The sequence below is a fragment of the Equus przewalskii genome, chromosome 1, assembly GCF_037783145.1.
Source record: "Equus przewalskii isolate Varuska chromosome 1, EquPr2, whole genome shotgun sequence".
NCBI classification, from domain to species: Eukaryota; Metazoa; Chordata; class Mammalia; order Perissodactyla; family Equidae; genus Equus; species Equus przewalskii.
Genome location: NC_091831.1, coordinates 27,778,032 through 27,793,093, shown reverse-complemented (window position 1 = coordinate 27,793,093; position 15,062 = coordinate 27,778,032). Strand labels below are relative to the sequence as shown.

At 49.2% G+C, this 15,062-nt stretch overlaps 1 protein-coding gene across 50 annotated transcripts in view; it reads left to right on the top strand.

Moving 5' to 3' along the window:
- Positions 1-13,395, top strand: part of GBF1 (golgi brefeldin A resistant guanine nucleotide exchange factor 1) — a 126,565-nt gene extending 113,170 nt beyond the window's left edge. For 28 of the 50 annotated variants that reach the window (XM_070557725.1, XM_070557717.1, XM_070557698.1 and 25 more), the window contains 22 exons: positions 440-563; positions 847-972; positions 1,240-1,322; positions 1,971-2,207; positions 2,490-2,583; positions 2,953-3,129; positions 3,460-3,524; positions 3,869-3,992; positions 4,196-4,267; positions 4,418-4,512; positions 4,772-4,925; positions 7,399-7,624; positions 8,139-8,299; positions 8,416-8,662; positions 8,786-8,991; positions 10,121-10,271; positions 10,378-10,508; positions 10,966-11,067; positions 11,351-11,464; positions 11,614-11,794; positions 11,957-12,085; positions 12,568-13,395. In XM_070557725.1, coding sequence (XP_070413826.1) covers positions 440-563; positions 847-972; positions 1,240-1,322; positions 1,971-2,207; positions 2,490-2,583; positions 2,953-3,129; positions 3,460-3,524; positions 3,869-3,992; positions 4,196-4,267; positions 4,418-4,512; positions 4,772-4,925; positions 7,399-7,624; positions 8,139-8,299; positions 8,416-8,662; positions 8,786-8,991; positions 10,121-10,271; positions 10,378-10,508; positions 10,966-11,067; positions 11,351-11,464; positions 11,614-11,794; positions 11,957-12,085; positions 12,568-12,848 — 3,280 coding nt within the window. In that variant the 3' untranslated portion in view covers positions 12,849-13,395. The remainder of the gene's footprint in view (positions 1-439; positions 564-846; positions 973-1,239; positions 1,323-1,970; positions 2,208-2,489; positions 2,584-2,952; positions 3,130-3,459; positions 3,525-3,868; positions 3,993-4,195; positions 4,268-4,417; positions 4,513-4,771; positions 4,926-7,398; positions 7,625-8,138; positions 8,300-8,415; positions 8,663-8,785; positions 8,992-10,120; positions 10,272-10,377; positions 10,509-10,965; positions 11,068-11,350; positions 11,465-11,613; positions 11,795-11,956; positions 12,086-12,567) is intronic. The other 22 variants (XM_070557733.1, XM_070557644.1, XM_070557738.1 and 19 more) reach the window with 3 other exon arrangements.
- Positions 13,396-15,062: the final 1,667 nt, after the last annotated feature.

Below are 15,062 nucleotides of genomic sequence, written 5' to 3'. Positions count from 1 at the left end.
TTGGTGATCAATCTGGGAGAACAGAGCGTCCCTCCCTCAAAGCAGTCTCAGTCAGTTCCTGCTGGTAACCCAGAACACACACTCTTCCTCTTCCCATGATTTATATCTGTTGGACCTGAAAGAATCTCCAGCAAGTTAGCTTTGGGAGTCATTCCATTCTGCATAGAGAGCATTGCCAAGGGTTGGATCAGGGTTGCTGAGCACAGGGTAGATTCTGCATTCCAGGGATGGGGTTTCTAGGCAAGAATGCACTGATTAATTAGTAGTTGTCAAATTCTGGTCTGTGTTAGAGATGACCAGGAGATACCTCCCCTTTACCAGAGCCCCCATCCTCCTCTATTCCAGTAGGAGGAGGTTAGAGGGACTGTAGCTAAGAGAGAGCCCAATATTTGCATCTTATACATCTTCAGCCTCTTCATTCTTCTTCCTTTCCCTATAGCACCTTCAGTTTTCAGGGTCTACGGCTAGATGAAGCTCTCCGTCTCTACCTGGAAGCCTTCCGCTTGCCTGGGGAAGCACCAGTCATCCAGAGGTTGCTAGAGGCATTCACAGAGCATTGGAGGGTAAGTTTGAGTGGCAGAGGCTGAGCCCAGCATCCCAAGTTAGTTTGACTGAGGGTTTCTATGGCTCCAGTTGAAGGACCCAGCTGCTGTCTTCTAAGAAGGCTGAGAACAACATCAGTGAGCTTTCCTTAGAGAAGCCAGCTTCTGTTAAGGAGTTGGCAAGAAGTTGGCCATTTTCTGCCTGGTACCTCTCTTCTGTACCAGTATTGACCAGTGGGTTGGTAGTGAGGGTTTGATTGGCCAGAGCAGGGCATTGACACAAGTGGGGTCTTTGCTTTTTCAGAATTGTAACGGCTCCCCATTTGCCAATAGCGATGCCTGCTTTGCCCTGGCCTATGCTGTCATCATGCTTAATACTGACCAGCACAACCACAATGTTCGCAAACAGAATGCGCCCATGACCCTGGAGGTAAGCTTGGCTCCCAGTCAAGCAGAGAAGATCCAACCCAGCTCTGGAGGTAGCAGGAAGGACATAGGATTTCCAGTGGGCACAATGGACAGAGTTCTGTCCAAGGGAATCAGGGAGAGCTGACCAATCCAGAAGAGGAACTGGGGTAGGGAGGTGGGTTCTTTCACTTACTGTTTCCTAAGTCCTATTTACCATAAACCCAGGAGTTCCTTGGGTGGGGCTTCAGCATTAACACGTGGTGGGAAAAGCTTATTGGCCTGTCTCTAGGAGTTTCGCAAAAACCTAAAAGGTGTGAATGGAGGAAAGGACTTTGAGCAAGACATCCTGGAGGACATGTACCATGCCATCAAGTGAGTATGTGTGGAGGGTGTAGCATCTCTGTTAAGGAGAAGCACACTACTTCCGTTTCCACATTTTAGAGTCACATCAGACTACAATGACTCATATGCCTGGGATTTAGCCTTGGGACTTAACTAAGAAGCCCCCTCTCTCCCAACTCATTTTTCTTCCTTAAAGAAGCCTGAGCACTACGGGAACTCCAGTGCTATGAGCCAGTACTCTCCAAACTGCCCCTGCTAAGTGGAGTGTCATGGCCCCATTTTCCAAACCCAAAGCATTCTGGGGCTGGTAGAGAACCTAAGATGGTGCTGGAGGGTGAGGTTTGAGTCAGAAGTTAGAGATGGGACGCTTAGTTTTCTACTGTAAGTCAGAAAAGGTAGAGAGAATTGTTGTTCCTCTCATATCCAGAAAGAATGTGAGATCTTACTATAGGACTAAAGGCCCCTCTTCGAGACAGGGCTTTGAGATTATGGGGGATTATGGGACACTTCCTTTCTTTCTCCCTGGTCCCACTGGTGGGTGGGAATCTGACCACTGAACTGCAGTTTTGATGACCTCTCATTGATGGAGAGTCCCGGTATGTGCGAAGCCCCTTGTCCTAGTTTGGAACCAGTCAGGTTCACAGCAGTACACCTATTCCTTCCCTTACCTCCTGACAGGAATGAGGAAATTGTGATGCCTGAGGAGCAGACAGGCTTAGTCCGGGAGAACTATGTGTGGAATGTGCTGCTTCATCGAGGTGCTACCCCAGAGGGCATATTCTTGCGTGTGCCTACTGGTAGCTACGATCTTGACCTCTTCACCATGACCTGGGGCCCCACTATTGCTGCACTCTCTTATGTCTTTGACAAAAGCCTTGAGGAGACAATCATCCAGAAAGCCATCTCAGGCTTCAGGTAGCCCAGCTTTGTTCCTGGTCTTGACCTCCTCCCATCTCTCTGAGCTAACATGGTTGCCTCTATGCCTCTCTGACTCCTACTCTTATTTTCTGTAGAATGGGGTTCCTCCTGAGTCTTTGGAGGGAGGCTAAAGCTTGGCAAAGCTCAGTCTTAAACAGACTCAAGAGTAGAAGGTTTCTTCCTGGGACTGATTGGGGAAGAGTCCTGGGAAAGCCTCCTCAGGAACTTGGAAGGGCTACCTGGCCTTCCAGTGACTGTTTCTGGGATGTGACATTACAGGAAATGTGCCATGATCTCCGCCCACTATGGCCTCAGCGATGTGTTTGACAATCTCATCATCTCTCTGTGCAAATTCACAGCTCTCAGCAGTGAGGTGAGCAGGGGCAGGAACTGTGTACTTGGAGTTCCAAAGGAGGACCTCTCTTTTAGCCATAGACCTACCCTTATCTGCGGAACTGGTTTCCCTCAGCATATTCCCTCACTCCCCCTAGACTACAGTGGAGCTTAGACCATTTCTGTCTCACACACCCTAGGATGAGAATAGCATCACCTTGTGTAATGGGCATGGGAGAGGAAATGCAGTAATGGGGAAGGCCTTAACCAGGTTAGCCTTCCCCACTAGTATTATGGAGGATTGAAGCATAGCCAGCAGAAGGACCCTCAGGGAACCATTGGTAGAGGCCTAAGAGAATCTCTTTTCCAAATATTTGCCAGGCCCTAAACTTCTTATCTTCTTTTTCAGTCTATTGAAAACCTGCCCAGTGTGTTTGGAAGCAACCCTAAAGCCCACATTGCAGCAAAGACGGTATTCCATTTGGCCCATCGTCATGGTGACATCCTGCGGGAAGGCTGGAAGAATATCATGGAGGCCATGCTGCAGCTCTTCCGAGCCCAACTGCTGCCCAAAGCTATGGTGGAGGTAATTCTTGGTAGGAGACTAATTGACAGTAACAAGGCAAGAGCTCCAAGATTATGTGCTATCTGTAAATAGAATTGGTTGAGAATAGCATCGGCCTAATGCCTGCTGAAGCTTACCAGGAACACCTCAAATGGAAAACCACAGATCTTGGGTGTGAAGGATAGCTGTAAAGGAGAGCTAGTAGAAGCCATTGCCAGTCACCAGTTGGAAGGGGCCCAGTCAATAGTGTAGGGTAGAGTGCTACAGGAAGAAAGCCAGAGAACTTTGCCTGGAGGAGCAGGAAATGCAAAGGACCTGTGGAAAGAAATTATTCTTAACCTGATTCTCCAGGTAGAAGACTTTGTGGATCCCAATGGCAAGATCTCTCTACAGCGGGAGGAGACACCATCGAACCGGTGAGGGCAGATCAGAGGCTGAAGGCCTTGGGGAGGCAAGGTCAGAACTCTGGAGATGGGGCCGGCCCAGTGGCGCAGCGGTTAAGTTCACACGTTCTGCTTCAGTAGTCCCGGGTTCGCTGGTTTGGATCCCAGGTGCGGACATGGCACCGCCTGGCATGCCATGCTGTGGTAGGAGTCCCATATATAAAGTAGAGGAAGATGGGCATGGATGTTAGCTCAGGGCCAGTCTTCCTCAGCAAAAAGAGGAGGATTGGTGGCAGATGTTAGCTCAGGGCTAATCTTCCTCAAAAAAAAAAAAAAGAACTCTGGAGCTCACCAGGGCTTGTACTCTTTTTCTACAGAGGAGAGTCGACAGTTCTGAGCTTCGTGAGCTGGCTGACACTAAGCGGTACTGAGCAGTCTAGTGTGCGGGGCCCATCCACTGAGAACCAAGAGGCCAAGAGAGTGGCCTTGGACTGTATCAAGGTAACTACCCCTGCCTACCCTTGGTGAACAAGCCTAGACCCCTCCCTGCTTGACAGACACTACCTTATGTACCGAAGAATAGAATCATCCACGGCTTGTGACCCCAATTGAGTCCTTCTGCCCTCTCTTCCTGGCCCTTGGGAACATTCCCTTCCTTCCAGCCCTTGTCACTGACCCCCCTCTCTCTCTCGTGCCCCCTCTAGCAATGTGATCCAGAAAAAATGATTACAGAAAGCAAGTTCCTACAGCTAGAGTCACTGCAGGAACTCATGAAGGTACAGAATGAAGAGGAAAGAGGGATGAAAGGACTGGTTGGGTCTGGGAGGGGAGACGGGAACAGTGGTGTATGCCTCAGTTTCTGTCAGGGCAGAGCCAGTGGCTAGCTTCTCCTCCATGACTACTTTCCTGCTGTTGTTCTCCTTCAGGCTCTGGTCTCAGTGACACCAGATGAAGAGACATATGATGAGGAGGATGCTGCTTTCTGCCTGGAGATGCTGCTGAGGATTGTGCTAGAGAACAGGTAGAAGGCAGTCTTTAGGCAGGCCTCATACTGGCTTGTGCCAAAGGGATGGAAACCTGGGGCCATCTTGTAGAGTGGGCTCTGGAGGCAAGAACCACATGAAGCTGTGAGCAGTGGAGAAGCTTGCTCATTACACCTGCCTACTTAGGGTATAATTAATACCAGTGAGCCCTGAAAGGCCTAGCCTGGATCAGAAAGGGAGGCTTATTGCCCAGTGGCCTCTCCAGCTGAGACTATCTTCATCCCTTATGTTCCTCAGGGATCGTGTGGGCTGTGTATGGCAGACTGTTCGAGACCATCTGTACCACCTATGTGTCCAGGCACAGGATTTCTGCTTCCTTGTGGAGCGGGCAGTGGTGGGGCTGTTGCGCCTGGCTATTAGGCTACTCCGGAGAGAAGAGATCAGTGGCCAGGTAAGCAGAGTGCAGCTGGGAAGGCAGGAGCTATGCAAGCCACAGTGTCAGTTATGGATATGGCCTGAGACAGAGTACACATTTAGTGCCCCATAGCATGAGCCCAGTGACCTACCACAGGGCTGAGAGAGTCTAACAGGTGGCACTGAGGGTGAGTCTGGAATGGCCTCAGGCATGAAGCTGGTACTCAGCACCTCTACAGGCCCCTCTGAATCTGCTCTGTAGGGCTAGACAGCTGCTGCCTTGTGGAGTCCCAGCCCTATACCTAATTTTCTGGCTCTCATGCTTAGGACCCTCCTGAGATCTCTTGGCCCACCTGTAAAAGACAGCCAGCATAGAACTAATAAGTGAGTTCAGCAAGATCATAGGATATAAGATCAACACACAAAAATTAATCACATTTCTATCTACTAATAATAAACATATGAAAAATAAAACCAAAAACACACTACATTTACAAGTGCTCCAAATGAAATTAAATATTTAGATATACACCTCACAAAGCATGTATTGGATCTGTATGCTGAAGATTATAAAATGCTAATGAAAGATATCAAAGAAGACCAAAATAAATTAAGAGGTATACCATGTTCATGGATTGGAAGACTCAACATAGTAAATATGTCAGTTCTTCCCAAATTAATGTACAAGTTTAATGCAACTCCTATGAAAATCTCAGCAAGGTTTTTTGTAGACATAGACAAGCTTATTCTAAAATTTAGATGGAAAAGCACAGGCCCTAGAATAGCTAAACATTTTGAGAAAGAAGAAAGTGGGAGGAATCACTCATCTGATATTAAGGCTTACTATATAGCTACAGTAATGAAGACTGTGTGGTATTTGTGAAGGGATAGACACATAGATCAATGGAACAGAAGAGAGAACCCAGAAATAGACCCACACAAAGATGCTCCACTAATCTTTTGACAAAGGTGCAAAAACAATTCAGTGGAGGAAGGATAGCCTTTTCAATTACCAGAGCAATTGAAATCCATCAGGGGAGAGGGAGGGGACAAAAACCTTGACCTAAGCCTCATACCTTATAGAAAAATTAACTCAAAATGAATCATGGATTTAAATGTAAAATGTAAAACTATGAAACTTTTAGGAAGAATCTAGGAGGAGATCTTTGGGAGCTAGGCAGAGTTCTTAGACGTGACAGCAAAAGCACAATTCATAAAAGGAAAAATTGATAAATTGGATTCATCAGTATTTAAAACTTCGACTTTATGAGAGCACATGGAAAAAGGATGAAAAGACAAGGAGCATATGTTTGTGAATCACATATCTGAAAAAAGACTAACAATCTGAAATATAAAAGAATTCAAAACACAACAGTAAAAAAAAAGTCCAATTAGAAAATGGACAAAAGATATGAACAGACATTTCCCTGAAGAAGACATGCAGATGGCAAATGAGCACATGAAGACATTAAATGATGTTCAGCATCATTAGCCAGTAGGGAAATGCAGATTAAAACCACAATGAGCTGTCACTGCACACCTACCAGGATGGCTCAAGTGAAAAATAGTGATAATACGAAATGCTGGCAAGGATGCGGGTCACTTAAACATTGCTGGTGGGAATGGCAGTTTCTTATAAAACTAAACATGCAGTTACCACCCAATCCAGCAATTACTTTTGAGCATTTATTCCACAGAAATGAAAACTTACTATTTCATAAAAACCTATACATGAATATTCATAGAAGCTTTATTTGTAATGGCCAAAAACTGAAGTCAGCCCAGAGGATTTTCAACAGGTGAATAGTTAAACTGTGTTACTCACATACCATGGAATACTATTCAGCAATTAAAGGTAACAAACTATTGATCCATGCAACAACTTAGATGAATCTCCAAGGAATTATGCTGAGTGAAAAAAGCCAATCCCAAAAGGTTATATACTATATAACTCCATTTGTAGAACATTTTTGAAATGACAGAATTTTAGAAGTTGTAGTCAGATTGCCAGGGGTTAGGAATGGGGGCAGGAAAGAGGCAGATGTGGTTACAAAAGGGATCCTGTGGTGTTGGAACTTTTCAGAATCTTGACTAGTGGTGGATACACAAACCTACACAGGTGATTAAATTGTGTAGAACTTAATACACACATGCATATACATGAGTACAAGTAAAACTGGGAAATCTGGATAAGATCAGTGGACTATATCACTGTCAGTATCCTAGTGATGATATACTATATAGTTTTGTGTAATGTTACCATTGGGGTAAACTGGGCAAAGTGGATAAGGGATCTCTGTATTATTTCTTACAACTGCATATGAATCTATAATTATCTCAATAAAAATTTCAATTAAAAGAAATCTGAAAAAAAGATCAGCAGCAGTACCTTAAGCTGGGTCCTAGCTAAACTGTCCTCGCTGGCCTAAGGAGACTGGGCTGGTGGAGAAGCAGACGAGACAAGGAGCTGTGTGCCCACTTCTACTTCCTGCTACCCATCTCCATCCCAGGTACTGCTTTCCCTACGCATTTTGCTACTAATGAAGCCCAGCGTGCTGTCCCGAGTCAGTCACCAGGTAGCCTATGGGCTCCATGAACTCCTTAAGACCAACGCAGCCAACATCCACTCGGGTGATGACTGGGCCACTCTCTTCACGCTGTTGGAGTGCATTGGCTCAGGCGTAAAGCCTCCAGCTGCCCTGCAGGCCACAGCCCAGGCTGATGCACCTGATGCTGGTAAGCCCTTTCCCAGGGAGACCCACACTGGCAGATAAACAGTTATGGTCCCAGGGGTTGACACAGGAAAACAAAACACAGTTTATTGCGTTCAGCAGATTAAACCCCCTTGGCTTCTGCCATCTGCTTCCAGAGTTTCCTGTGCCCACTGGCCTCTCCCCAGCACCCATACGTTAAACAGCAGGAAGGCAAGTAGGTACAGAGAAGGCCATGAAGCCGAGCTTTCTACTGTCCTGAGGTCTGTTTTTTTAGAAACTATGTCCTCACTGCCACCTCCTGCCCTGACAGCTGCTACTAGATGCCATCAGGAGCCCAAATTAGTCTGCTGCCCCATTTGGTGAAGAGAGAAGTTGTCCAGGCCATCCTTCAGCCCTCTGGTGACAGGGCTGAAACTAAGCCAGACCAAGAAAGAGGAGGCCAGGCTTCAGCACTTTTCTTCTAAGAGCTGAAATTATCCCTCATCCCAATGTCCCCATCCCAAGTCTGACCCTTACCCTTCTCCCTTCTGGCTCAGGGGCCCAATCAGACAGTGAACTCCCATCCTACCATCAAAATGATGTGAACCTGGACCGAGGGTACACTTCTGACTCAGAGGTCTACACTGACCATGGCAGGCCTGGCAAGATCCACAGATCAGCCACAGATGCTGATGTCGTCAACAGCGGTTGGTTAGTGGTGAGTGAGCATATGGGCGGTCAGTCTTCCCTCCTTGGCCTGTGGGAAGGATTCCTGGGCATCTAGGGGAAGATTGGGGTGAAGCCTGGGTTCCATATCCTCTGTGTACTTTACAGGTGGGGAAGGATGACATCGATAACTCCAAGCCAGGTCCCGGGCCCAGCCGGCCAGGCTCTTCACCCCTGGTCAATCAGTACAGCCTAACAGTGGGGCTGGACCTCGGGCCACATGACACTAAGTCCCTCCTTAAGTGTGTGGAATCACTGTCTTTCATCGTGCGTGACGCTGCCCACATCACACCCGACAACTTTGAGCTCTGTGTCAAGACTCTCCGCATCTTTGTGGAGGCCAGTCTGAATGGTGGTGGGTCACCCAATGAAGGGGCAACTGGGGAGTAGCCATGTGAATATACGGGGAAAAGGGAGGGAAAGGCAGGCATCTATGCCCATGGATGTGGAAATGTGACCTCAGTGTGTCTCTGCTCAGGGTGCAAATCCCAGGAGAAACGTGGCAAGATTCACAAATATGACAGCAAAGGGAACCGCTTCAAGAAGAAATCCAAGGATGGCTCAGTGCTTCGACGGCCTCGAACCTCCAGCCAACATGCCACTCGGGGCGGGCACAGTGACGATGATGAGGATGAAGGCGTGCCTGCCAGCTACCATACGGTGTCTTTACAGGTCAGTCAGGACGTAAGTATGGCACCCTTTACTTCCTCTCCTCTCCCTGCACCTGACATTGGGAGCCTCTGTGAGGCCAGGGACAGCCAGGGCTGAGAGGAAGGGCATATGTTTTCTAGCCCAGGCCCTTGCCACCACCTCCACAGTGTCCCCCTATCTAAGACCACTTGTAAGTCTTTGTTTGCTTAATTTTTAAATTAAGGTTTATTTTTTGAATAGGTAATAATATGCACATGGTTTAAAGTTCAAAAAGTACAAAAGGGTAAACAGATAAAAGTAAGCCCCATTCCATTCCTATCTCCAGCCACTAAGTTCCCCTCACCAGAGGAAACCATTGCCACCAGTTTCTTGTCTATTCTTCTGGAGTTATTCTGTGTCTATTCGAGGGATATAAAATTTATGAGCAGACTTTATATCACTAAATAAATGGAGAACTAATTGCCTTAAATAGAATAACTTTAGAAAAATGATGAAAACAAAAATTGATTAAATCTGGCCAGAGACTATTGCCCATCAAAGCTTCTGAGCCTGAGTTTGCTTTCTGTTTTTAAAATGAGATTAACTGGGGGCCGGCCTGGTGGCACAGCCATTAAGTGCGCATGTTCCACTTCGGCGGCCCGGGGTTCGCTGGTTTGGATCCCAGGTGCAGACATGGCACCGCTTGGCACACCATGCTGTGGCAGGCATCCCACATATAAAGTAGAGGAAGATGGGCACGGATGTTAGGTCAGGGCCAGCCTTCCTCAGCAAAAAGAGGAGGATTGGCAGCAGTTAGCTCGGGGCTAATCTTGCTTAAAAAAAAATGAGATTAACAAGATGAGGCTTTATCTGTCATCAGAAGGTGTGAAAGAAAATTGAAAAGAAAGTACCTTTCTCACTGTGCAATAAATATTATTAAATACTTAGTCCACATGCCTCTTCAAGTCTCCTCTACTGGGAGTAATACCCAACTTTGAGAAACACTGGCCAGGGCTGGGGCAACCAGCTCATAAAGTTTGAGGAGAAAGGAGTGGTGAGAGGGGTGGAGTATGGTGTGATGGATACTAGGGGCTCCCTTGAGGACTCAGTCAGGGACAGAGGGGGTGTGGGGGAGGTCCACCAGACTTAACCCCACTCATATCATGCCCTCCTGTGACCCCAGTTGCTAGACCTGATGCACACTCTGCACACGCGGGCGGCCTCTATCTACAGTTCATGGGCAGAGGAGCAGCGCCACCTGGAGACAGGTGGCCGGAAGATTGAAGCGGATTCACGCACCCTCTGGGCCCACTGCTGGTGCCCTTTACTGCAGGGTAAACCTGGAGGGAAGGGGCAGGGCAGGGGCAGAGGTGGAACTGAAACTTGGGAAGTACCAACATCAGGATGCCTGAAGGATCCTGAGCCTGTTCTCACTCTCAGGCATTGCCTGCCTGTGCTGTGATGCCCGGCGCCAGGTGCGGATGCAGGCACTGACCTATCTGCAGCGAGCACTACTGGTACATGATCTACAAAAGCTAGACGCTCTGGAATGGGAGTCCTGTTTTAACAAGGTAGGACTTCCCTCTGGTATTAAGGTAAAGTTCAAATCCTTAAGATGGGGCCGGCCCGGTGGCGTAGCAGTTAAGTGCACACGTTCCGCTTTGGCAGCCTGGGGTTTGCTGGTTCGGATCCCAGGTGCGGACATGGCACCACTTGGTATGCCATGCTGTGGTAGGCATCCCACATATAAAGTAGAGGAAGATGGGCATGGATGTTAGCTCAGGGCCAGTCTTCCTCAGCAAAAAGAGGAGGATTGGCAGCAGTTAGCTCAGGGCTAATCTTCCTCAAAAAAAAAAATAACCCTTAAGACAAGGAGAGCCAGGCAGCCTGAAGAGTCCCAATATCAGTCGTCAGCCTGCACCATAACTTCCTTTTTGCTCTTTATTCATTCACCCCAACCCCTGGCTTCCTTGGGGCAAGGCTGCCACCTGACCCTACTAGGGAGATATTGGCTCTTTACCCCTCCAGGTGCTGTTTCCTCTATTGACCAAGCTCTTGGAGAACATCAGCCCTGCAGATGTGGGCGGGATGGAGGAGACCCGGATGAGGGCTTCCACACTGCTCTCTAAGGTACTGCTTACCACCCTGCACCTACCCACTCCCCCATACCTGCCTCTTCGCAAGGAGGGAAGCCAAGGCTTCTGGTAGGATCTAGAGATGCAGTGTAGGTGCTCAGGACCCCCAGCTATGGAGACTCAGCAGGACCCAGGGACTTGGGAGGATTCTGGAATTCGGAGGCATCTCTGATCTAAGATTTCCATGCAAGATAGGGTAGGCTTGCCTCCCAGCCCTGGAGAGGGGGTGCAGAAGACTCCTACCCTACCCTTGGCTAAAAGGGGCTGGTGGGCCGTAGGTCTTCCTGCAGCACCTGTCTCCACTGCTGTCACTCTCTACCTTTGCCGCCCTCTGGCTGACCATCCTGGACTTCATGGACAAGTACATGCACGCAGGCTCCAGTGACTTACTAGTACGTTCTACCTCAGCCCAACTCCTCCTGCCTGCTTCCTCTCCCACTTGCTGGGAAGACTTGCTGTTTCCCCCTTGGTAGCTACCTTCTCCTTACCATATTCCACCATGCCCTCTTTCCTGTTCTCATGGTCCCACTGCTGGCCGCAGTCAGAGGCCATCCCTGAGTCTCTGAAGAATATGCTTCTGGTGATGGACACAGCGGAGATTTTCCACAGTGCAGATGCCCGAGGAGGCAGCCCCTCAGCCCTCTGGGAGATCACCTGGGAGCGCATTGACTGTTTTCTGCCCCATCTACGAGATGAGCTCTTCAAGCAGACTGTCATCCAGGGTAGGGGGCTCAGCCCAACTTCATCAAAAAAAGTCCTCATCAAAAAGAGTCTAGAGCTAATTAGTTCTCTGCTCTAGGAGGTTGGGAAGGCTGGTAGGGAGCCAGGGCTCTGCTTGACAGAAAGCACTAAGAGCTGCCATCTGGATTCTGTACCCTCCCCAGAGCCCATGCCTATGGAGCCTCATGCCCAAAAACCTCTGGCTTCAGCCCACTTGACTCCTGCTGCTGGTGACACCAGGACACCTGGCCACCCACCTCCCCCAGAGATGCCCTCGGAGCTGGGGGCCTGTGGTAAGTCCCTTTGGGCTAGCCTGCTGGGTGTTAAGCAGGAAGTAGGAAGCTTAAGAGGAGGGCCAGGGTAGCGTGGGATTGCTGCTGAGCTTGGGCTGTGAGCCAGGGGGAAGGAGGGAACCAGAGAATCCTGTTACCCTGCTCTTCCTGTGGGAATGGCAGTACCAAATAAGCTGTGATAAGCTAGCAGCTTGAGATTTTCAGGCTTGGAAGGAGAAGTCTGGATCAGGGACTTGGAAAGAATATGCAGAGATTCTAGTAAAGACCAGACCAAATTAACCTGACTAGAGGTACAACAAAGGAGCTAGAGGGTAAATATAAGGTAGCTGGACATTGGAATGTGTTTTGAGGGGAGAATTCCAACTATTTAGCCTGAGAGGGGTCATTTTGCTCACAGTAATGGGGAGGAGCAGAGGTTTGGTAAACCAGCTGGGGAATGTGAGGGAAGGAGTCTGACTATAGCCACCTTGCTCTCCTTACAGACTTTGAGAAGCCCGAGGGCCCTCGACCTGCGAACAGCAGCTCCCCTGGATCATCAGTGGCATCTAGCCCCAGCAGGCTGAGCCCTACCCCAGATGGGCCTCCACCCCTGTCTCAGCCCCCACTGATCCTGCAGCCCTTGGCCTCCCCACTGCAAGTGGGCGTGCCACCCATGACTCTGCCCATCATCCTCAACCCTGCTCTCATTGAGGCCACTTCACCAGTGCCCCTCCTGGCCACACCCCGCCCCACAGACCCCATGCCCACCTCCGAGGTCAACTGAGCCAGGCCCCTCAGAGATCAGGACCAGTACTTCATACCAGGCTGTCCCAGGGGCCACAAACTCTTCAGGCCCAGCCCAAGCTGCTGTCGCTGCTACTTGGATGGAGACCTGAAAAAGAGAACTTTTATAGCCCCTCCTGGGACCCACAGTCAGGCTGCAGGACCTTCTTCCTCCTCCTCTGCTCTCCATTCCTGGGGGTCCAACCTGAGAGTGCACTCAGGTATCACCTGCAGCCTGGCAGCTCTGGGGAGGCATCACTGTGCCAACCCTGCAGTGCCCACCCTCATGCCCCTCCTGCCTGTGGTCAGGCATTGAGAGCCAAGCCAACCACTCTGCACTTTGTTTCCCACTCCCATCAGCCCTGGGCCACCTCCTCCAGTTCTTCCTTTTATTAATTAGTTGGTCAGTTTGGAGAGTTGATTGGCACCATAGAGGGTGGGCAGGTGGGGCTGGATGGGGGAACTGCCCACAGGAGCATGTACATATTGAAAAACAGACAGGACAACAATGGACTTTTTATGATGTAATAAATGTCTTAGTACCAACATCATTGCCTTTCCCTCTGGCTTCCTTCTGGAGCTTATGGACACCATGTTATTGGGACACCCAGGATTTGGGCCTTGTGTGAACAGAAGAGAGGCCGAACCTACCAACATTCTGGCCATGTGGCCCCCCCGCTACCAGCCAGCCAGATGCCAGGACTGGGGTCAGGATTCCTTCACCACTGCTGTCGCCCCACCACCACCACAGCAGTGCGCCCTTGTCACTAGGGATGTGTCAGGGGTTTGGGCAATTGTCCTCTTCCCTAACTGATCCAAGGGAGACACCTGAGGACAGCCTAGACTGGGGTCAAAAGGAGGGTGAACCAGAGCTGAGCTGTAGTTATTCAGAAGTGCTCCTTCAAATGTGCCTCATGGTCCAGGAGCACAAAGGAACCCATGGGGCTTAGGAAAGGGGGAACATCATGTCCACAGCTGTGATTGTGTGTTTCTAGGCACAGGGCATTCATTTTGGCCCAAAACCAAGGAGGGATGATTTCTCCCTGCCCCACAGCCTCCATCCATCCCAGTCACTGAAGCCTGATTGGAGGACCCCTTCCCTTCTTTCCCTTTGCGTCAGGGTAAGACAAGTGGGAGTGTGCGAGGGACAGGCAGCGTGGCCGCTGCAGGGCTGAGGTACTGTGGGTGGGATACAGAATGCTATGTATTAAGCTTTCCCAAGTGAGGCATCTACATCATCTTGGCTTCCTCCTCCACAATGGCCCCTTCCCCGTCTGGGGAGAGGGGAAGTCAGGGAGTGGTACCCTGTTGTACTACCAGCTGGCCTCCCCCATGGAGAGTTAAGGGCACTTGCCCTCTTCATTTGGGCCCAGGTGGCTATGTGATCATTCAGCACCTCGCACTTCCCTTTGCTTAGCACAACTATGTGGGGGTTGCTGGGAGTCTAGACCTCTGTAAGTGCCTCCGTTAGGTGTAGAAAAGAGCACCTTGGAAATAGGGACAGCCTGATGTGGAAAAATACTGACATGAGACCTGAACCTCCTACAGTAGTTTCTCCCTATTCCCTTCCTTCTCCCCCAAGTAGTCCAGACCGTGCCTGGTTTCCACACTAACCAGGAGCCTCACCTGACCCTACCCCTCAGAAAATTAGGAGTATGATTGCATTCTTGATCTGTACTTTTCTTATGGGTGCAGGAAAGTCTGGACCTATAGTCAGATGGACACTAGGGACCTTGGCTTCAGTTATGATGTCTCTCTTCTCCCTGCTAAGCCCCACAAGCTCTGCCTTTAGAAGCTTCCACATGTTTCCCTGTGGGGGAAGTAACGTTGGTTGCTGCAAAGAACTCTGAAGGCCATCTTTTGAACAAAGGAATATGACAATTCTGTGCCCTATGGTCTGCAAATATTAAGAAAGAAGCTGGAGTGATTGCAAATTGACCCTCTCCCGGCTGCTTAGCAAAGAAAAACGTTTGTCAGAAGTCTCATTCTGTTACAGAAAGAACATCTGACACATACATGATTGTGTTGTTGACACCGTTGTCTCTGAGAAGGGAAATGAAGCTACGCGAGAAACTAATATCAAGGCCTTCATTCTGACCAACCGGGAAGAATGGCTTGGTGATGTGAAAGTGACGAAACATCTTGTAGGAAAGTAATAGTGTAATCTGGAGGGAAATGCTGGTCTTATTGATGACTCCTTAAGAAGTCTAGGATA